Here is a 23,659-nt window from a genome sequence, read left to right on the forward strand (position 1 = left end):
ATTATTTTCTTATAAGAGCACAATGGATACATTGGATCTTTATCTGTGATTGGTTTTGATCGTACTGTATTTGCAGCCTTAACTCTACCAAAACCTGAACATCTGTAATCAGAGCTTTTTTTTTGTTACACTCATTATCAGGGCTGCGACTAACAATTAGCTTCACTGTCGATTAATCAATTATTCATTAGTCTGTAAAATGTCAGAAAATAGGGTAAAGCGCCTGCCAGTTTTGAAATGTCTTATTTTCAACTTCCAATAATCAAAAAATGTACAGCTAATCCTCACAGTCATGTTGCTGAAAGGAAGCAACAGAATATGTGTCAGTTTTACTTGATCATTCAGCAGAGGGGAGTTGTTTTAAGGTTCATGTCATCATCAGGAAGTGATACATGTGTGTGAGCGACAGGAAATGTCTGTCACAACCGCGACAAAAAGCGTTAAAATGTTGTAGATGTGTAGCCTACTGTATGAACAGTTCCCCTTTTGATTGTGGTTGACATTTGCATAAAAGATTATTGACTAGTTTTTTAAAAGAACCCACCTTAAGTAAATGTCAAACAGATTGTGAGCTTGTATCTTTATAACAAATTCTCCTTAGAATGAGACATTTCTAATGTCATTTTTTGATAGACACTATGTAGTTTGGGTGAAGGAATTTTAATCAGAAGAGAAAGATCTTCATCGATGAACAAACTCTCTTTGTTTTCATGACCTTAAACAAAGCGACCTTAAAGGACAACACAGTTTCATGCTGTTCTACTTTGTTTATATGTGGTGGACCCTGCCACCTTTCTAGTTTTAAACAGTGATCTTATTTTCCTCTGTGAACAGCTTGTTTATTCACTTATGGTTTTGTTATCTCATTAATATTAATTGATGTCAGCCGCTAACTGCTTGAACAGTGTTAAGATGTGGTCCATGTGTACTGTAGGAACAGTGCTCTTAGTCTTTGTGTTTGTTATTTATATAAAAGATTAGCTCTGCCTCTAGTTTTTAAAAATAAACCCACCTTGAGTAAATGTCACAAATAGATTGTGTTTTGAGCTTATAGTATACCAAATAGGGCTGCAGCTAACAACTATTCTGAGTATTGATTAATCTGCCGATTAGTTTCCCGATAAATCAATTCATTGTTTACTTTATTAAATGTCAAAAGTTGTGAAAAGTAACATCTTCACATTGCTCCTTTTGTCCAACCAACAGTCGAAAAACACAAATATTCTTCACTTACTTGAAATTCTTAAGTGAATGTTTTTTATTTTTGCGATTAATCGATTAATTGATTAATCGTGTTATCTATAAAACGTCAAGAAAAATCAAAAATAATAATAAAATAAAAGTAACATCTTCATGTTGCTTCTTTTGTCCAACAGTCCAAAACCAAAATATTCTTAATTTACTGTAAACCACAAAGAAAGGCAGGAAATCTTTACACTTCAGAAACAAAGACAACTCTTCCTCTTAATGTTGTTGTTGTTACATTATGAATAAGAGACATCATCCGTGCTCCTCAGTGAGTCACTGCTCCCTCAGCTCAGCCACTTCACCTTCATAAACACTTTAGTGTACCCTCCCCTGCCGTCACGTGCGCTGGGGCTCGCGCTCAGTCTGTCGCTGCATCACCAGAAAGTCCCGGAAGAGGCTCGGCGCGTGCAGTGTGTGCAGGTGAGCCTGTACCTGTTCACAAAGCAACGCACAGAAAACATGGGGACGACAGCCGGGATGCAGTCTGACGGACTAACGCGACTACAGAGCTGGTAATTTAACTTCATGTCACGACTCTGCTCAGACTGGAGTTGTGTGAACTGATTTTTAATGTCGTGAGTTCAGCTGGCTTTGTTTTTATGGTGCGGGGAGACATTTTGTGAGTTTAAAAGTTGGTCGGTGGGTTTTCCCTTCACCGGAATGATGCGCTGCTGCTCTCTGGTGACATTCAGTGGTCTTATTGTAGTTCGGTACATGACTGAATGCACATGTTTGTGTCCTGTAGCCCTGTAAAAGACCATATTCTCTGTACTGGGCTCTCACAGGCTTTGAGTGTTCTTTTAAATCTGGCTGCCAGCTCTCAACATGTTGTGACTGCATCCTGCTTTGGCACAGATCAGTGGCACACCTTCCTCTTCATGTGTCAGCTTCCTATCATTGTGAAGCTCTTAACATTTGAAAAGGTTATGTTTGAGTACCTCAACACAGACAGTGGATGTCTGTTGGAGTCAGATAAAAAAAAAAAAGTGCATCTCTTTTCCTTTTGCTTTCTGTCCCGCTCATCCCTCTATCCCTCTCTCATTTTACGCTGTGTGTGTATCCCTCTCTCTCCGACAACATGCCAGGCTGGAGATCTGTGTTTGATCCAACATCCTGAAACACGCTGCGTTCGCCAGACACGCTGCCAGAGCTTACACATGCAATAAGGTGGGTCAATCCAATCAAATCAAATCCACAGGCTCAGAGGAAAATTAAGGTCAATTCACCTTTAAATCCTGGTTGCCTCTGTCTGATCTTGTCCACGATATTCCTGCCAAAACTCGTCTCTTCCTTACAAATTGCTTAACACGAGTCATATGATGCTCTCTCTCTCTCTCTCTGTGTGTGTGTGTGTGTGTGTGTGTGTGTGTGTGTGTGTGTGTGTGTTTCTTCACTGTGTCCTTTGCCACAGATGACACTTCACCCAGCATGATCACCCTCAAACTATATATATATATTGGTCTGTAACAAATAGTGATTTATATCCATGAGAAAACTAGTTTGTTCAAACGCTGCTGTGCATCTTCCTTTCCAGTCACAGCAGAAGATGTAGCACAGAGTATAAATACAGCGGCCTCCTTGGGAATAAGATGAAAGTTTTCAGTGATCCTTTGAGTTATTTTTAGTTTTGACAGGTTGTCTTGTTTTCACAGGCCATTTTATTCTTGGTAAACGTTTATTTTTTCCCCCCTCTCTATTAGAAACGGCTCCACTTGCAGCCTGTTAGGAGACTATAACTGTGATGCAATCTTAATTTATCATATCTGTGGTAACTCCACACTGTACATGTCAGAGGGCTTATTTGCAAGTGGCCGCACAGCATTTAATGATTGAGGAAACGGAAGATGGGAGTTAAGGATTTGCATCTAATTGTCAAGTTTGAAATGCCTCTGGATGAATATCGGTTGCATCAAAACTGGATTATGTTCGTGTGAAGCCTTTGTGTTCGGTAAGTCTCATTCATGTCTCCATGGAGGCTTATCAAACACTGCTAGAGTTGTTTGCCTCTGGTTTTATTGTAGTGCTGGAGTCACACGCAACAGAGCAAAAGGTTGTCATGCAATAAACTGGAAGACAGAGATGCTTTTTAGCCTCTTGTCATGTTTGTTCAAAAGTCACCAAAAATGTGAGGGAGGTATGTTTGTCCTAACATCAGTTTCAAGTGCAGATTCCAGATTCCTGTCCAGGTTCGCACACGAGCACAGTCATGCACACACTCGTTGCAGTCCTCTGTGGCTGTAATTATAGCCTCTGCATTTGACGTGCAGTGCAGGGGCTGCTGAATTAGCAGCAGAGAGAAGGTGTTGTGGGGTTGACACATTGTCAGGAAGTGATGCATGTTGTTAGTTACAGGAAATGGCAGCCGCAGTTTACCCTTTAAAAGCTTAAACAGTGTTAAGATGTGGTCAATGTTTACTGTATGAACAGTCCTCTTAGCCTTTGAGTGTGATATTTGCATAAAAGATTATTGTAATAGATTTCTGAGCTTATAGTATACCAAATAAGGCTGTAACTGACAATTGTTTTCATTAGTGAGTAATCTGATGATTAGTTTCCTGATTAATCAATTCATCGTTTACTCTGTTAAATGTCAGAAATTGTGAAAAATGCTCATCGGAAATTTTTTCCAGAGCCCAAAGTAGCATCTTCACATTGTTTCTTTTGGTCAACCAACAGTGAAAAACACAAATATTCTTCATTTCAGAGAAGAATATGCAAGAGGAGCAGCAGTTTAAGAAGCTGGAACCAATTTATTTATTTATTTATGAATATATTTCAGCTTTGGACGGTTGCACAGACACAGCCAGACATCTGAAGACGTCACCTGCAGCAGAAAATAAAATCTTCAGATTAACCTATAAAAATAATCATCATGTGCAGCCTTACTTGTTAGTCAACTGCATACATATTGCCATAGTGTGGTTTTTACCGATATTGCAATTAAAATTTTTTCATTGATTTTAATTACAACAGTATCACCAAGTCTTTGGTAACATATAGCTTTTCTTGTTGTGTTGATATTTTACACAACAGAGTCCAAACACAGAAAAAGTTACGTTCTTTCTGTGTTTTAGCCACATGTTTCCTTTGAACTGTCTTCCGTACTGAAACTAATGACAAGCACACGTCCTGAGGCGGTGTGTGAGAATGACACATCAGCTGTGGGCGGCTGTAAAGCGGTCGTAAAAAAAGAAAAGATACAAGAAACACATTGAGGAAGTTAGTAATGACTCAGCGGACCAGGTGACAAAGAAGTCCTCAACATTTAGACCTCTGGGCTATAATTAGGTGAACATGCAGAGAGGAGACGACCATTAGCACAGAAGGTAGGAGTATTAAACCTCTGGACCACCTCTATGAATGCAAACAACAAGGACTTTGATCCCTTTGATCATTTACAGTAAACCTCTCCCTGCAGCACAGCTACTTCCAGGTAGGAAGCTCTAAAGCCACGATTTATTCTCCTCTTTCACAGTTAACCAACAAGACCCAGTGAACAAAGGAGCGGGCCGACCATCGTCATCATCCTCCACCATGGCGAGTCAGGACTCTGAAAACCCTTCACACGCTACATTTGACAACTTTGTCCAAGCACAGACTTGTAAAGATGTGAAGCATCATTTCGCTGAGCTCTGCAAGCAGCTGGAAATCAATCCCAAGGATTTCAGGAGCTTTTACGCCAAGTTAAAGGAAAGACTGAACTACTGGAAGGCCAAAGCCCTGTGGACCAAACTGGATAAAAGGGCATCTCATCCTGATTACCAGCAAGGAAAAGTCTGCGCCAAAAACAAGGTGATTCTCTTCTCTTTTAAAAGGATGTGAAATGTCTATAATGTTTATATTGATGAATCTTTTTATTTCCTTTTGAAATGTATGATGTCGCTTCTTTCCCATGTTTGTTGTTGTGTGTTTTGTTATGTAAATTAATTCTTAATTTCTTCATAATTACAATGTGCTACATAATTTCATCACGGCTGAACAGGCACAGTTTATGTGCTGTTTTTCAGCCTTTTGTGAATTCTGGGAAAACACTGAAACTCCTAATTATTTGGCAAGATAATTGTCAATATTTAATCTAGATATTGTTACAAAATGTCAGCCGCTCTCTACTCAAATATGATATCAGTTGCAGTTTTAGCTGAAACCATATTATGGATCAGTCGTTGTCTATCGATCCGTTCTCACCAATCATGCAGACTTTTCCTGCTTATCCGATTTAGTCCATCTTTTATGGCTGGTTGGCTAATGGAGGGTATTTAATCATTTGTTTTACTGTGACACAACACAAGTGACGTAAATAAAACCTGATCCATCACATTGCTCCGATTTTAATCTTGCACTGATTGCCCTGCAGGGCACGAAAACATTTTGTTCATTCTCTGATTATCATATCATCCAATACTTTATCTACTTTATCTGACTTCCTCCTCCTCTCTCTCAGTGCCTTGTGTTGGGTGCCGGGCCATGTGGGCTGAGAACAGCCATCGAGCTGGCCCTGCTGGGGGCTCAGGTGGTGGTGGTGGAGAAGAGAGAGTCTTTCTCCAGGAACAATGTTCTCCACCTGTGGCCCTTCACCATTTGTGACCTCCGCGTGCTCGGAGCCAAGAAGTTCTACGGCAAATTCTGCACCGGGTCTCTGGATCACATCAGTGAGTGACTAACGCCTGGGTTTCAAATTGACCTTTACTGTGAACCAGATCTCGTGTTGTTATGAAATGTTCACATTAGTGCTGAAATGATTAGCTGAGTAATCAGGTCAGTAATGAACAGACAATAAATCTACAACATTATTTAGTTTTAATTTATGCACATTGGTGTCCGATGAGGGCATAGAACACATGAGATTAATGTTGTTACTGTTAATGTTTAACATTCACTGACTGTATATTTAGTATCTTTGTTATCTCACACACACATTTACAGTACAATATATATATGTGTGTTTTCAGGCATCCGTCAGCTGCAGTTGATTCTATTAAAAGTGTCGCTCCTCCTCGGGGTGGAGGTGCACACCGGAGTGGAGTTTCAGGGCTTGATCGAGCCCTCAGGAGAAAACGGTATTTACATCTCACAACCAGCGATCGCTCTTCCCACTAGTTTAGCTCAGTGTATCATCATCAGTTGTTGTTTTTTATCAACCAACAATATTTATAAAGGAGCATTATGTAAAACAGAAATGTTACTCAAGTGTGATGTGTTTCTGACAGGTTGGATGGCCAAACTGCATCCTGGATCTAATCCTGCTGCGACCTTTCAGTTTGACGTGTTCATCTCTGCTGGAGGAGGCAGGTTTGTCCCTGATGGTGAGACAAACACACGTGTACTCTTGATTCATTTCTGTTCCCACTGTTGCATGGGGACACAGACACAGAAATGTTGCAAAGCCTGTCTGTTAACACATCAAACACAAGCTTTCTCCAGCTGCTGTATTCAATAAGCGAGCTTTCATCAGCCCAGTTTCCTCTTTTCTTTCCTTCCCAAACCATCAGGGTTTAAGCACAAAGAGCTGAGAGGAAAGCTGGCTATCGGCATCACAGCCAACTTCGTCAACAGAAACACGGCTGCCGAGGCCCAAGTGGCAGAGATCAGCGGTGTGGCACGAATCTACAACCAGAAGTTCTTCCAAGACTTGCTCACTGAAACGGGTAGGAAGCCACATGACTTCTACGATCAAGTTCAGGTGGATGGAGGACTTCTTTACTTACACTGAAACAGCTGTCTGTTCTATTTCAGTCAACAGTTTAAAAACTGAAGCAAAAAAGAGGAAATCCATTGCGTCAGCTTAATTTATTTTGTACCACAGCTTGCACTCGGCGAGAACATGAAGAATGAAGTAGAGCCGCTGAACCAGAACATTTCTAATAGAACATGAGCGCGTTTATTTTCATTTTATTGTTCTCCTGTTGTGCCTAGCCGAACACAGCCCTGAAGGCATGAAATGAGTGTTCACACCGACTGTCAGGTCGGGTTCAGCGTGAAGTGTGAAAAGAGCAGGAGGGCTGTTAATCTTTGTTCCAATCATCAGTTAATTTCCTGTGACAGCGTTAACTGTGATGAAATCCAACCTTCTTCTGTGCCCTACTCTGCACGCACTGCACCTTAGATTTGAACAAACCTTACAGGCATCATGTATTACCTTTATAACCGTGATGACAGCCAGTTGAATTACTTTTTATTTCTCTCTGACCTCCCTGTGTCTCTGCTCACCCACCCTCCAGTAAAACCAGCAGAAAAAGCACAAGTACAAGCTAATTATATTAAAAAATATGACTCTCAAATAAGAAATATTCTGGGTGTTAGTCTTTTCTGATTCTGGTCTCTCTCTCTCTCTCTCTCCCTATGGCCATCATGCTCTCTCTCCATTTTCTATTCCAGGTATCGATTTGGAGAATATTGTCTACTACAAAGACGACACCCACTACTTTGTCATGACTGCCAAGAAGAAGAGCTTGCTGAAGAAGGGGGTCATTAAACAGGTGAGAACAACACATCCATTACCAGGAAAAAGTGCGATTCTTATTGGCATCGGCTTCATCGGCGGCCAGTAAAGAAGAAGAAACAAACCAGATGGATGACACAGCGATGCAGGTTCTCCTGAATGGATCAACTGTCAATCATGTCTTCTTTCTCTGCAGCCTGAACCGTTAAGCTAAACCATGTATAAGACTTGTCACTCAGAATCAGAAAATGTGCCATGACTCATCAGATCGCACCTCTCGCTCTGTCTCTGCAGGACTACAGCGATGCAGAGGAGCTGCTGGCTCCTGCAAACGTCGATCACGAGGCTTTGTGCCTCTATGCCCACGATGCTGCGTACTTCTCCACAGGTGGCAAACTGCCTGACCTTGAGTTTGCTCAGAACCATGCCGGCAAGCCTGACGTGGCCATGTTCGACTTCACCTGCATGCACCGTGCTGAGAATGCCTCTCTGGTCAGGGAGAGGAGGGGGAAGAAGTTGTTGATGGGTCTTGTTGGAGATTGTCTGGTGGAGGTAGGCGGCAACATTTAAAGGAATCTGGTGCAAATTTCTTCTAGTTCACAATTTTAGCCACACTAGCAGGGATAGTTGTGTTCACAGTGGTCCACCACTGTAGTCAATAGATGGATTTTACATTCATGGTCCCCAGAGGATGAAACCCTCTGGGGTACCTTATGTTGCGCCACCAGGAGGTCAAATTATCCACCTATCCAGTGAAATGTCTCAACATCTACAAGTTAGATTAGCAGAACATTTTGTTCAAAATTCATGCCAGGTGATGTAAGAAATGATGTTATCCACCTATTTTTCTTGCTTCACCCAAAAATGAAAAATCTGTCATATTTTCCTCACCTCCACAGCAATGTAAAGTCGGGTGAAGTTTTGTAGTCCACAAAACATTTCTGAAGCTTCCCTGCAAAACCGCATTGCAGCTTTCTCCTAAACAACTCAAGTAGATGGGGACTTGTTCTAAAACAAAATAACATAAACTGTCTCCATACAGTTCGTCCAGCATAGTCAAAGTTTCCAGAAGCCCTGAGATCCCAAAGTTATTTGAAAAGACATTTACACCATTTTTAAAGCCTTCACTGTAGCTGCTAAGCTAAAAGCAGACAGTACACACCCATCTGAAGGTGATACACAAACTCTCGAGGGTGTAAATAACGTGAATTACAGTCAAATAAAGGTAATGGCATTTTTGGATGACCTTTTAACCTCATGGCGGAGCAAGAATAGTCAGTGGATCACATCATTTATTACAGCATCTGGCAACCATGTATGTTTCTGCAAATAGATGTTGAAACATTTCACTGCATAAGTAGAAAGTTTGACCTGCTTGAAACGCAACATGAAAAGTCAGGGATTCATCTTTTAACATGTTTTCTTTAGAGCGAAATGTCTTTTAAACTTTTTGATAGATTGCCATAAAATTTGGTGGAGACATTAACATCCCCTTCAGGACACATTGTAATAAGATTCACATGTTTGACAAGTCATCAATGATCAAATATGTGCAAGACTCAACATTCCCATCACCCTGAGCTGCACTTTAAGTGCCAATTAGCAAATATTGGCGTGCTAATTTGTCAAACTAAGAGGATTAAGTAAGATTAAGATAGTAAACATGATTTGTGGTGAACATCAGCATGTTAGCATTATCATTGTGAGTATGTTATAGCATGCTAACATTAGAGTCTCAGAGAACTGCTAGCATGGCTGTAGATGCTTGGTCTTGTTTTCTGATACAAAACAAATCATGCCTACAGCATTAAGTATTATATAGTAGATCAAATTCATAAAAAATCTGCATATAAGCATTGTCATTATGAATATGTGTGCATTCTGATGTTAGCATTTAATCTAAAGCACCACTGTGTCCCTCACATGGCTGCTAGTGTGGCTGTGGACTCTTAGTCTTGTTTACGTAAAGATCATGACTGATAAACTCTTGGGTGGAGTTTGAAAACTGGGCAGCTGTTTTTTTTTTCTCTCTGCCATAAGTTGTATTAATTGCTTCTTGATGTGACTGAAATGTGAATTATATCTGCTCTACTTATCAGTATTCGTGAGATTATCTAAATGTGCCACAATGAATTTTCATGCTCTGTTCTCTGCAGCCCTTCTGGCCTCTGGGTACAGGCATCGCCCGTGGGTTTCTAGCTTCTTTCGACACAGCGTGGATGGTGAGGAGCTGGGGCATGGGGGTCCCTCATCTCAAGGTCCTCGCTGAGCGGTGAGCCGGCTTCATACGACTACTAAGCAGCACACAATACAGACAAATCGCATTTCATCTTTTCATTATGAGTAACACACAGGAGTTTGTGATGCAACTACTTCCTGTTTCTTCAATTCCTGCCAATTTCTCACCACCTCACTACAGCGAGGCTGCATCCAAATGTCCAGACTTCCCCGCTCTTGACTCCAATGTGCGTGCATTGGATGTGGGTGACTTGATGTGATGACAGTGAACACGTCACATAGGAAAGAGTCCAGAGGGTGGACATTTGGATTCAGACTTCTGTTTCCCAGACACACACGGAAAACCATAAGTTATACCACAGTATCAGTACGTTATTTAGTATGATGAAAACTAAAATAAGGATTTAAAAGTTAAGAAAATAAAGTAAAAATATAGCAGCAGAATTCATCAGTATGCCTGTGGATCTCTTCATCAGGAACACCTCCCATCCTGAGATAATTAGTATGGATAGTATCTGTGATTGCTTAGATGTAAAAATTATTTCAGCAGGATTCCTTGATGTGACGAGAATAAAAGAATGAGCCTTCCTGTGTTTGACAGAAGTCATGGTTCGGCCATAAAATGTGCCAGTTTTGAGTTTTGACAAGACTTTTGAGACAAGACGTGAATGAAAAGTCTTCTGTTGTAGTAAACCAGATGAAAATACAGATTAAAAGTGTTGAGAACCACTTTTTTAACCCCATTTACTAAAGTCTTTTGACACAAAATTGTAAATAAATAATCATAATACCGGGCAATGTCAAAAACAGGAATTACTCTGAAGTGAAGTGAAGTAAAACCTGTGCATCATTTCACTCTTTCATAATAACGTGTCAGTTTCCGTTTTCATATCTGCAAAATGACTCAATTTTCGTTTCTTCACAAATCTACAGAGAAAGTGCCTACCAGGTCTTGTCCCAGACCACGCCAGAAAACACCAGCAAAAACTACGCCAGTTACAGCATCAACCCCAAATCACGGTATACGAGAGTGAACCTGTCCTCCATCCTCAGTCACCAGGTCAGGACCGTCATCCTTTATTTACTCAAAACAGATTTGAATCAGGGTCATTGTGATCATCATGGGGGTTAGTCAGAGATTACAGTCGAGTAGACACAGACAAATTAAAGCAGTGTTGACAAGACACACTTAACATTCTGTTCTAAAATCAAGGAGATAAATATTGGCCTTAGATTAATGTGAAACTATGTAATGTATTTTTAAGTATTAGGTGATTTTATATGTATATTTGTTTTCAGGAAAGTAAATCTTTTATTACTTTTCATTTCTGGGCCTAGGCAGGAGTTTTCACACCACGTATACTTATCAGTAGATCCCGTCTGATGGCTTTCAGTAAATAAGACAACATGTGTTGATTCCATGAAACAATATATCTGTGTGACTTGCAAATCATCCTGTAAACTTATTGACTACCTTTTGTATCTTCCTGCCATTTGTTTCAGGTGCAGCACCTTTATGATGTCGATAAATCCAACCCATCCAGCAAGAAACAGAAGAACAAGTCGTCCTGCATGCGTCAAGGTCAGCTTTACTTCATTGTGCAGCCAGTCTGGCACGCTCGATGGCTATTCTTTCACTTTATATCCAGCTGTGTCGGGTTAAGCAGGAAGCAACTTTTGGCTTTTGTGGTAATGACACCTCATAAAAAATGTATTCGCCCGCACTATTTACATATCATAGACAGACATTTTTTGGTGACTGTAAAACCACAAAAAAGGTTGTGGATCATTGTCTGATGCACTGTCTGTGTTTGTCCGCTCAGATTCAGGCAGCGGTTTCGAAGAGTTGTTGAAATGGTGCCAGAAACACACGACGGGTCATAAGAATGTGAATGTGAAAGATTTGACCCAATCCTGGAGGTCGGGCCTGGCTCTGTGCGCTCTGATCCACCACTTCAGACCCCAGCTCATGTGAGTCCTGGCATTAGCTTGGTTTTCATCTGACAACACCACTAATGAGATACTATACGACGCTGTGTAGATGTGCGGTGGTTTAACTGGGTTCATTTGACCCAGTTGTTTGAGAGGAATTTGCATCATGTATTTACATTAAAACATGATATACCTCCGTAATGAACACTGCAAAGTAATCCCAGCTTTCTAATTCCCCTCACAGTGACATGTCGTCCCTGGATGATTCCAGCGCTGTTCACAACAACCAGCTGGCTTTTAGCATCTTGGAAAAGGAGCTGGGCATCCCACCTGTCATGTCGGCCAGTGACTTAGCCAATACCGGTCAGATAGACAAGCTGTCCATGGTGCTCTACCTCACACAGATCCAAAAGGCCTTCACTGCGCCAGCAAAAGGTAAAAAATTAAATAAGGGTGAAAAGAATGTCAAACTAGATGAAATTGAAAAGCCCAAAGAAATGTGGTGCAACTAAGGTCGGTGGTTCAATCCCAGATCACCTGACTACATGTCGCAGTGGCCTTGGAAAAGCTCCAGATGAGCAGGTTGGCAGTGTGTATGAATGTGTGTGTGTGAGTGGGTGAATGTGACAAGTGTTGTAAAGCACTTTGAGTGGTCAGTAGACTGGAAAAGCTTTATGTAAATGCAGGTCCATTTACCACAGCTGAGCTTTTCATTAAGGTCAGACACTGCTGACAAAAACATAACTTTTTCATGCATGTCATGAAAAAGATGTCTTCTTACAGACTAGCGGAAAGAAAACATCTAGAATACAGTTTTAATTAATTTAATGAATCAAATTATTGCATATTTAATTAGATAATGTTTAATTTGCATATTTAAACATAGAATTTTAGAAAACTTCTGCAAAAAATGATTGTCTTAATGTGAGTAATCAGCTAGAGAAGATTCATATGATACTAATAATATCCACTGCAGCAGCACTTACAGGCACCAGACTTTCCAGTTTTTTACATATATCAATTACAGCATGATATACTGTATGTAACATTTAATTCTCTAAAAAATCATGGCGGAAAATTGATTTTTTAATTTTTTTTATGGCTGTTGACAGTATTTAAAAGATATATATTCTATATTCCTTCAATAAAAACCTTTTGGATCCATCCAATGGTCAGATTTCTGTTATGGACATTGTTGAAAATTAACAGAGAGACAGAGCAGGGACCCTTCACTACATACAGTATAATATATAAAATTGTGTTGCATATTAAAGTAGGCCTACAATAACCTGTAGTACCATCTATAAACAAGTCAACAGCAGTTGTAGCGAGGCTAATGTTAGCTGTGTTGCGTCAGTATTTTCTCATACTTTGAGCCAGAAATCTCCCTTTCAGTAGCGCTTACATAACATCACTCACAACAAACTTTCCAGTTGTATTCCTACCTTTATTTTGAAGGTTTGCACAGAGGGATTTGTTCAAATACAGGATCCTTCATAGGCTGATTTATATAGTAATTTATTCCCTTTTTATGGCTGTTGATCATATTTTTTTTTATTCATGCAGTGATAAAAAACAGAATCCAAAATTCCCTTTGTAAAAACCTTTGGATCTCATTCGTCAATAAAATTAAACAAGAAGTTTGAGGCTGGCTTTATCCAGTGTTCAGATTTCTGTTATGGACATTTAAAAAAAAGAAAAGCAAATACTTCATTATATAATGCGTCATTTGCATATTTAAACTTGTTAAACTTAAAATAATCGTCTTAATGTAAGAAGAAATTAACTGGAGCAGTTTCATGGTGATATCATTAAGTAGTGTCTTGCCTTAATTATGTCATTTTAATGCTATTGAGGATGTGATATATTTATGAAGATAGCTAATGGTGACAGCAGCAACAATCTTACATAACCCAGTTGCTTAGACACTGCACAGCATTAGCATCACCTTAAACGGGTCAGGTGTCCTCCCACTGAAATGTGTTTGGTGTTGAGAAGTGATCAAATCGCTGCTGTCTCTTTAAGAGCTTGTTACCCAGAATTCATTTGGCTTAAGTGGCTAGTGCTGTGTTCAGAGCCAGCCTCTACTGGTTGTGCTGCTCTCCTGCACTAAGCCAGCCCAGCGGAGCAGCAGACAGAGCAAATAGTCACGGTGTGGACCTGGCTTATCAGGGGGGGCTGATGGGACTAGCGTCTCTTGAAGGGGATCTACTATTCCTGCACCGAAGGAGGATTTTCTCCCGGCTGTCTGGAGAAGAGGTATTTTTGACAGTCTTTGTAGCATGAGGAGTTTGTGCAGCGTAAATGTGAGCCCCAGCGTATATGTAGGCACTGAATGAGCTGAAGTGGGTGTGATATACGCTCTCAGTGTCTGCGATGCTGTGCTGCTCTGCTTGGGATCCACTGACTGATGTACAGGCAGCAGGGAGCTGTCAGTCTCCGGTAACCTTATCTGAATGATGAAAGAGTGGGAGTGGTAGTCAGAGCTGCAGCTGGAGACTTTTCATGTGGATTGACAAGTTAAATTCAGCTGCTGCTGCTGCTGCTGCTGTGACGCTACAGAAAATACAAGTAAGAGGGATTATTTATATTTCTGACAGATTGTTCCACATAAAAAGGATATTACCTTGATGATGTTAAAAAAAAGGGCACAGTCAGAATATTTTAAGCTGCTGTATGCAAAGCTGCAAGTAGGCCAACATCAATGTTCAGGTGTCTTCAGGTTTGCAGCCCAGTGTAACAGTAACATAAAGTGAATTCAGTGTGTGTCCCTCTCTGACATTTTCCTCCTTCCCACAGAACCTGCTGCCTTCCGGCCGTCGTCCAAGCCTCTGACTCTCTCCCAGACACAGGCAGCTGTCTTTTTCCTGAACAAGCTGAAGCACAACTCTCTGCAAAGACGCAAGGTACGCCCACTGTGACTGCTCCAGTGTTTACACAGCACCGAGAAATGTTTGATAAAGATATTTTCAAACACTCACACGGCTCGTTGGCTGGAGTTCACGTCCAGGCCTTTTGGTCTGTGTTCTTGTGACTCATCTCGGCTATGTCTGTTACTTCAAGGGAAGTGTTTTCTTGTTTTCTGGTTATTCATTTAAAAATGGTTTGAATGTTCTCTGTATCAACAGCATAATCAGGTCATATGATGGTTTGAAGTATTTTTTTTCTTTTCTCTGCAGGAAAAGCTGGCATCTGAGAAACGAACAAGAGAGACAAAGAGGATGGGAGATGAGGACAGTGTGAGTTGTGTTCAGCTAATCAGATTCTACTCTGGAAGCTTTCTGTACTTATTCGTCTCTTCATGTTTTTGCTCACTGAATTTAACTCTGTCGTCCAACCTTTTCTCTCAGACGGTGGTGTCTCCTGTGTCCCCTGAGCTCAGCCCCACTCCTGCTCCTGCTCCTGCTCCTGCTCCTGAGCCTGAGCCTGAGCCTGAAGCAGCCACTGTTGTGCCGATGACCAACAGTGAGGAGTGTTACTTCTGTGGTCAGAGGGTCTACGTGCTGGAGCGCATCAGCGCTGAGGGCAAGTTCTTCCATCGGAGCTGCTTCACCTGCCATCAGTGCAGCATCACGCTCAGACTGGGAGGATATACCTTTGATCAGACTACAGGTGAGAACTTTGGCCAAATCCCAAGATACCTTTTGCCCCGACCGCTTAGCTCTACCTCTACAGTTTGCATGTCCACATCGAGGGGTCGGGTGTCCAGATTCTTGTTGGGATTGAGGAGTAGGGTGAAGTTTTAGGTCTTTGTAACTAGCTAGCTGTCTAGCATTTGATTGTTTTGCTGATTTGTGCATTACAGTCCTGCAATTGGCTGTATTTCAATGTTGCCTCCCCCCCTTTGATGGCCTTTGACACCCTAAATTTAATGTTAGTCCACCAGCAAATTTGCTGCACTTGACACCGCTCCTTTTAATATCAGCACAGACTGGCAGAGTAGGAACCGGGGTTGCTAATGTTAGTCTTAAAAGTACCGCTTGTGCTCTCCTTTTATTTGATGACTTGATTGATGGCATGAATTTATGAGCAAATGGTGAGCGTCCCTGCTGGCAAATGACATTGTGATAATACCAGGATTAGCAGAGTTATCTAAGAGAAATCACCACAGCTGGAGGGTCTTGAGGGGTTGTCCCATTTCCAAAGGGGGAGATTTCAACCACTACCCCTTGTAACTCTAAGCTGAGGAGCACAAGGGAACTCAAAACAGAGGGGTAGTGGTACAAATTGGAAATGGGATTGAGCCTTAAAGTGGCAATATGTAAGAATTTTAGTTGAAAACAGTTTTGACATTATAATGTCTGTGTATTGTGCTCCTGAGATATCCACTGAGGTGGCATGCTTACCAGCTAGCTCCGGCTCGTTCAGCTCCAAAGTGCCTGTGTTAACACCCCCTGGGCCCCAGAGCCCCCGGTCTTAACTGCTAGCTGCATGGCTAACAGAGCTAATTAGCAATCACAGCTACAGTTAGCAGCAGTAAGTGGTTTCTCTAGTGATATTCTGCCCCTTATTGATTTGGAGTATGATTTTGACATGTTTACAGTAACTAATGTTTCACATTCTCACTTAAAATCTTGTTTTAATTGTCAGTTTCCGAAGTCTCTGTCCATGTCTGGTCTTTTGTCATCCTTTTTTTAGCAGCCTCTCGTCTGCTTATCTAGCTGACCCCAATTGAAGCACTTAATTCTGTGTTGCGGTTTCAACAGCTATCACACCTGTGGTATAACATGTTCTCTCTCCAACATAAGGTTTTGCTACAATCAGTAAAGCACAGTTTATTTATTTATCTATTTGTCTAATTAATAATTTGTGTTGAGACCCTTTTTAAAGGGGGATCTATTTAGACTAAAAGCAGATTAATCATTTAAGGGAACAGCAGGGTTTTTCCTCTCGAGCACGTCAGCGTTCACTCGTCTGTGACTTTTCAACTCCTTTTATTGTGTTTATCTGTGATGTCCCTTCAGGGAGGTTTTACTGTGAGCTGCACTCTGAAGATCTGGAGCTGGCAAACGGGGCTGAACCATCTTGTAAGGTGGGTCACTGAACAGAACAGATGTAAACCATTCTGTCGCTTGCTCCAGACTGCAGACTCCATCCTTGTGTTCATAATGCTCCAGTTACACAATCTTGTGTTGCATGATATATCATCCTTCTGGTGCCTGGTCAGATGTCGTCAGCCTGCAGGGCTGACTCGCTCGCAGCATTTACACACAACTAATGAAAACATTTGTGTCAAAACATATGTGCTCTGATGACCAGAACATATTAAACAGGGATTTCTTTCTTGCATTTTCTTTTTTCAATGCCATTTCTTTTAGCAGGATAGTGAAGGAAATCTCAAAGGGAGGGATGAGGAGATCCAGCTTTCCAGTGATGAATATGCACCGTCTCCATCAGATGACGAGTATGAGCACACTCTGGACTGCGGTCCCTCTGGTCACACACAGCCACATAAACCTGAGGGACAGGACCACCATATACTTAAATCCAAAGATGAGTCTCTAGAACCACATCCATCAAAAACTCTCACGGATGCCCCATTGAAAACTGAGGTAGCGGCACCCGCTGAGGAGGAGACGGAGAAGTTCAAAGTGCCCTATCCTGTCCCCAAGCCCCGCCTCTCTCGGCAGACAACACCCAGCCCTCAGCCCTCTCCTCCAACAGCAAAACCTCGCACACTCAGCCTTTTTACCCCCACCACTCCAGAAAAACATTCATCTCCAACCCCTACGAAAGAGATCTCCAAGACAGCACCTGACTCCCGTCCGAAGCAGTCGCTCCGAAAGCTTCAGCTCACCGATGAGGAGAAAACACAGCTGGTAAATCTTCAGAGCTTCAGTGCAGACTCTGACTCAGAGACGCCTGGAGGATCTTCCTCCTGCTCCTCTTCCTCTGCAACTGCAGGAGGTCCAAGCCCTCCTAAACCGGAGGGCCTGGATGGGCAAGAAGAGGAGGGCTATTGGAGCGGGAGCACCGCTAGTCACGTCCGGGAGAAGAGGAATCGTCGCTGCTTCAGGAGGAAAGAGATGCCGAGCGGGCAGACCAGAGTACGATCCAAGTTCTCCCCCTGGAATCTCTCGTCCCCGAGGATCAGCAGAGACACCCGGCTCAGCGTCCTCGTCAGTCAGCCAGGGAGAGTCGGTACGTTGAAGACTCATCTCCACTTTGATCTTTGGTGGAGGGAAAATTGTTTTGCGGGGGAAAAGACTTTGTTGTGGTGTTTTTGAGACCGTATTCAGTCTGGGTTTATTTTAAGACTTTCTTGCTTTTCTACCACAGAAACAACATTCAGACATGTTCACAGCGCCTCAGAAGAGGGCGTCGATGGAGATGATGATGACGACGATGATGACGACGACGATGATGAGATGTTTGAACAAGATGCTGACTTATATGATGAGAAAGTAAGGAGCTAATGTTTTCATGTTACGTAACAGCTGCTACTTTTTAACCAGAGGGACACTTAAATACTGACACTTTACTTCTAGTTTCAGACAGTGCCAACTGACCCTGCTGAGGCTGAGAGGATGGAGTTGATGAAGATGAGGACACTGGAGCGACGAGCAAAGATGAGCGAATTACAGCGGCTGCGTAACGCCCAGGTCAGTGTTACAATAGCAATAAAAAGCAATTAACCTGTACATTATTTTATACCATTTTATCGCTCATAATTTTCTTAATACATTGAGGAGAAGGAATTTGTCCTAGTTTCAGAATATTTGTTGGACGCTTTAGTTAAAATCCTTAAGATTTCTTTCCCGGTTGATTTGGCGACACCTGTGGTTACTGGTGGTAACAGCAAGTGTGGTTTAATACTACAGATCCCAGCATTCTTGGGGGCAGAAAACACTGATTGAGCTGCTTACTTGTCAGAAATACTAAAGAAGAGTTGCTGTATCTCTCTACAGTGCAAACAAATACATTCAAGTTAGAGGTCATTCTGTTATCTGACATCTTCCATCAGACCATGAAAAACCATCGTCTGATTTCCTGCCGCGCAAGTAGTTTTCCACAGCAGGGCACAGGAAAAGTGGTTACTTGCTGATGAGTTGGATCTCTGCAGTCTGTCTAAGAGCTCATTGTGGCTGCTCAGTCCCATCTCATTACTCCCTGTAATATTAAAAATAATGACCATGTCTGGTTTTGTAAACACAGTGTTTCCTGCGAATCCCCTCAAGCTTTGGCAGGAAATTTGAATCCTATGTGGAAATGACAGACGCCACCACAAAAAATGATAACCACTATATGGATTAATTGAAAATCTTTATAATATTACTTAAATGTATTTGGCTTCATTTGCTCAAGTATTTACTCTTTCTTGTTCCTGCGGTTCACAGTCCATCCAGAGGAGGTTGGAGGAGATCGAGGTGGCCTTCAAGGATTTGGAGGGCAAGGGGGTAGAGCTGGAGCGAACCCTGCGAGGAGAGGCTGGTAAGACACAAACAGACCTGTGGATTATAGTTCCTGGTATACAACTGCGACTACCCCCATAATACCCCCCTATATTTTTAATAAATAATAATTGCCTTAATCTGATTTTTGTCCCCTATGAGTTGATTTAAAAAGAACAACAGTAACTACCAGACAGAGGCCGCTCTGCAAATGGGAAAAACACCGAGTGTTTCCATAAATTAAGAACTAGAAATACTGTACTAAAATACTAAATACATGTGTATATATATTGATGAGTTTGTTTTTGTTTTTTTTCATAAGTCAGTTGAATTCACAGGGAGCCAATCTCAGAACCCATTAGCTATCATCTGATGGCCTTTTAGCTTTGCGGTATTATATTTCTGGCCTTCCGGTGTAGCCAGCAGATAATGGAGTATGCAAAACAAGCCTTCATCTTCTTTGCGCCGGTTATTATTTATAGTTCTATTAGTAACTCGAGACACAACAGTGGAGTTGGAGCCGAGAGGCAACTAATCTCAATAAAAAGATATCTGTATATGAATGCAGTCCATCCTTTATTCTCCATAAGGATTGTTTACCTGCTTAACTGTCTACCTGAACTACAAATGGAAACCAGAACACTTCCAATACCAGAATCTTGTCCCTTGCCTACAGATTCTGAATTCATTGCAGGTATCTGTTTATAGAAATTAACAGGGAATAGCCTCCAGAAATCTTCAGTCACATGGGGCGTTGTGTCACTCACAGCACATCAGTCTTGTTCCACTTCACTATATATAGAATTTCCATACAGTCCTGTCTTCCTCTTTCTTTTTTAACCTAAACAAATAGTATACACAAATAACCAAACACTGTTTTTTCCACTTCCAGGCAGCAGCGGCTCTCCTGAAATGATCGAGCAGTGGATCCAACTCGTCCACGAGAAGAACGCGTTGGTTTCCGAGGAGTCTGACCTCATGGTGGCGTAAGTGCAAGCCTTCGTTGATTCGAACAGCGATACAATAAGCCTGTGTAGTCTCACTGGGAGTACAGCACAGCTTTTATGTAGAGTAGAAGTGACACAGCAGCCAGAAAGTCCATAACAGCAGACCTTTACTTCAAAATACTGTGTTTACTGTTTATTCTCACTAATCTTCTTTACGATCAGGCTCGATTTGTCATATGGCTTTTCTAAATGACCCTGCAGCTACAGCAGTATAAAGTGTTGACATGACTCAGCTGATGTTTGTTTTTTTCTCCCAGGTCTCGACAGCTGGAGCTCGAAGACAAGCAGAGCACGCTGGAGTTGGAGCTCAGGAAATTCATGGAGCTGGATGGTGTGTATTTCAGTGTGCACGCATAAGCACATTTATTGTTGACGTTTCATGAACAGGCCTTTTGATTCTGAAGCAATTAGAAGGGAGAAACCTCATTTATGAACAAGAAGCAGTTGTGTAAGGGCAGGGCTACTGAGACAAATGCTGCGTGTGTCCACTCTTCATCCTGTGCTGCATACAATCGGTGCATTTGCAAGTTCAGCTGCAGCTAATATGAGGCTCAGTAGTCTGAGTTAGAAAAATGAAGTCAATATCTTAAAAAGTTAATGTCATTTTAGTGCCAAATTCCATCTTCGTGACTCCACTGTGCTTCTGAATGAAACTGGAGGGCTAAAGAGGGTATTTTTTTCTCTAACGACTGGATCCCAATTGATTTGATTCTGCTGAAGCCTCTTATAGCTTTTGCTAAACTCTTTCAGTTTTTCATTGAATTTGCTCGATCTCTTTGTGGCCACTATGGTCAAGAGGAACAGTAAAGCAATTACTAGTGCTTTCAAAGAACATATAGATATAAGAGAAATGTTCAAAGACAGACTTGTGAACCTATCCTTTCTGTTGGAAGCCTAGTTGAACCTGCGGGGCGCTCTGATTTCTTTGCTGCCACAGAGGAAATAAATTCCTAACAAGTGAAATCAAGAGGTGTTGAAATGTTTTGTATCCTCAAGAAGCTTTTTGAACAAGAAAAAGGGGGCTCAGGAAAGGTGGTGTTATCTGTCCTCAAGTTAGACCTTTCCCCTAAGCTAAAAGTGTTACCATGCACCCAGTCTGTTTTGCTGTGAAGCTCTAGAAATGGTTTCTGGACTACAAAACTTTCCCTTTAAGTGACAATGGTGAACTTGTTAGCAAGCAGCTAACTTGCATATACAAAGCAACATTATCAGTCATTTGGAGTCTTGTTTTTGTTACTACCAACTCCTGAGGGAAACACCCGTCTTTTTAGCCGCTGAATGCTCCACCATGTTCACCATCAGGTCGTTAACTGTGCCTGCTGCCCTGTTCAGGCTGAGCAGGTAGTGTACACTAGGATTTAGAGCTTTTTGGCTGAAAATAGCTGGCTGCTGTGGCCAAAAACAACACTGTGAGAGAGTGATTACAGTGAACCAAAACTGTAAAGTTGCAGGCTGGACTCTAAAAATAAAACAATCGATTATCAGTTAATCAACAAGGTACTCTCTGATGTATTTATGCCCATCTCAGATTGACGATTGAAATCAGTTAAATTGTTAATGCCAATTAATGATTAATCATTAACATCCCTAGTTACTATAAAAAGTTTAATATGTGCATATTTGTTTGTGTTGCAGACAAGACGTCAGAGCAGCAGACAGAGGAGGAGCGGGTCCTCCAGCAGCTGATCGAGGTGGTGGACATGAGGGACTCCTTGGTGTTGTTCCTGGAGGAGAAGAGGCTGAAGGAGATGAGCGAGGAGCAGGAGGCCTTCTCCATCAGGGAGGCTAAACGCCACTCAAAGGCAGGAGCTCAGGTTCACTGGGAATAAGGCTTTCACGCACACACATACTCGGCATGAACCTGTACGTACTGCACAGTAGATCACATCTGCTGTATGTGAGACTTGCTGCTTTCGGACTTGGAACCTGAAACTTTTGAGAAGCCAAAGATGAGACAGAACCATTGAGGAGGGTGACCCACCACGAGCACTCCCTCTTTGTCTGACGTAGGATAAAGTGTTTTGGGCTTAAGGGGCCACAGGCTGAGTGAATATTAGTTGCAATCCGCCCCCTAGAGGGAGACATAAGCTTTGAGATCTGAGAGCTGAGCAACTCTTCGGCTAAGCCCTGCCTGATGTGATAGAGGGGGTCGCAGCAGCAGATCGCATATGAGAGAGGACTTTTTAATGTCTGCTGCACTATTTAACAGCCACCGCACAGCAGATTATCATTATCCAACCTCGGACTTGGTGTCAGAAACATGTGACTGAGTGCAACGCCAAGACTTTAGTGGGGATCCTGCAGTAGCTGGCTTTAGTAGAGCCTTAGAGACGAAATTGAAAACAGAAATAGATTGTGTTTTTGAAAATTCTTCGATGTTCATGTTGATTTTACTTGTGACATCATGAATAATAAGTGCTACTGTAATATACATACCATAATTCTGTGTTATTTGTATACTGAATAAATTCTAGAAATATGTCGGTGGAGAAAAGCAAAGAGGTAGTTAAATATTAGAATTATTAAATTCCGTTATTAATACTGATTATAAACACTTTTCATTTCATTTATGAATTTTATGAATTTTTGTAGCACTTCCTGCTGTTCACCATGTCCGTCCCTGATTGCATGTTGGAAAGTTAATCTCAGGGGTTGATTGTTCAGTCCTCTAGGATCAGACTTACGGTGGTGGTGTATTATATGATCACAAGGGATTTAGGAGTGAATGAAAAAACAGACTTAACAGACCGGTTGTTCATCTATTTATAAATGCCATCCTTTATCATTTGCAGCTGTTCCTATTCATGTGCTGGCAGATTAGCCAAAATCAAGACAAACACCAGTTTGTCGGTAGTGAAAAGGAGCCTTATATATCCATTGTTCTGCTGCCATTTTGTGCCAACTGGGCGGCACTTCACAGTATATCAAATAAAGATCATGCACTTTAATGTTTTAGTTCTCGTGTTTTTGATTATGCATTAAGGTCTCTCTGCTTTAACTAATGCTATTCCAGTATTGTCAGGTGTTTTGTTTGAAACCGGGCGTATTGCCACAACCTTCACACAAAACTGTTGCTGTTCTAACGTCTAACCTCTAGAGTGCACACTTGTCTCTCTAGATTGCCAGTAAACTCAGCAGTACACGACCAAATTGCTGACGATAAGACTTGAGAAACCTCTCAGCTCATCAGAGATGAAAGAAATATTCAGATCTTTTATTTGAAAATAAGAATGAGCAGTACCACAGTGTAAAAATACTCTCGTGCATTCAAAGTGTTACTGAAGAACATTTTGCTGACAATCCTTTGATGCTTTTACTTAAGAAGTAGGTAAAGTAAGTCAGTAAAATATATTATATTGTCATGACTTTTCACTCACTGAGGAGTTAAATCAAACATTGAAACG

The 23,659-nt window shown here is 41.6% G+C and overlaps 1 protein-coding gene across 2 annotated transcripts; it reads left to right on the forward strand.

Annotated features, from left to right (window-relative positions):
- The first annotated feature begins 1,613 nt into the window (after positions 1-1,613).
- On the forward strand, positions 1,614-23,203 carry mical1 (microtubule associated monooxygenase, calponin and LIM domain containing 1). 2 transcript variants are annotated; one of them, XM_073471167.1, is made up of 25 exons: positions 1,614-1,760; positions 2,334-2,415; positions 4,724-5,040; positions 5,690-5,897; positions 6,198-6,305; positions 6,456-6,551; positions 6,738-6,893; positions 7,624-7,724; positions 7,982-8,239; positions 9,844-9,959; positions 10,859-10,985; positions 11,429-11,507; positions 11,749-11,896; positions 12,102-12,292; positions 14,657-14,763; positions 15,037-15,096; positions 15,208-15,469; positions 16,822-16,889; positions 17,179-17,998; positions 18,137-18,261; positions 18,346-18,459; positions 19,195-19,288; positions 20,141-20,234; positions 20,513-20,586; positions 21,891-23,203. In XM_073471167.1, the coding sequence occupies exons 3-25, from the start codon at positions 4,783-4,785 to the stop codon at positions 22,082-22,084; spliced, it is 3,858 nt and encodes a 1,285-aa protein (XP_073327268.1). In that variant the 5' UTR covers positions 1,614-1,760; positions 2,334-2,415; positions 4,724-4,782; the 3' UTR covers positions 22,085-23,203. The 2 variants fall into 2 exon arrangements, with proteins under 2 accessions (XP_073327268.1, XP_073327269.1); XM_073471168.1 differs by lacking the exon at positions 2,334-2,415.
- The last annotated feature ends 456 nt before the right edge of the window (positions 23,204-23,659 follow it).

The sequence above is a fragment of the Pagrus major genome, chromosome 7 (assembly GCF_040436345.1).
Source record: "Pagrus major chromosome 7, Pma_NU_1.0".
NCBI classification, from domain to species: domain Eukaryota; kingdom Metazoa; phylum Chordata; class Actinopteri; order Spariformes; family Sparidae; genus Pagrus; species Pagrus major.

Coding starts and splice junctions, on each gene's coding strand:
- mical1 (XM_073471167.1), top strand. CDS start 4,783: ATGGCGAGTCAGGACTCTGAAAACCCTTCACACGCTACATTTGACAAC. Junction 5,041..5,689: donor AAGTCTGCGCCAAAAACAAG/GTGATTCTCTTC, acceptor CCTCTCTCTCAG/TGCCTTGTGTTGGGTGCCGG. Junction 7,725..7,981: donor AGAAGGGGGTCATTAAACAG/GTGAGAACAACA, acceptor CTGTCTCTGCAG/GACTACAGCGATGCAGAGGA.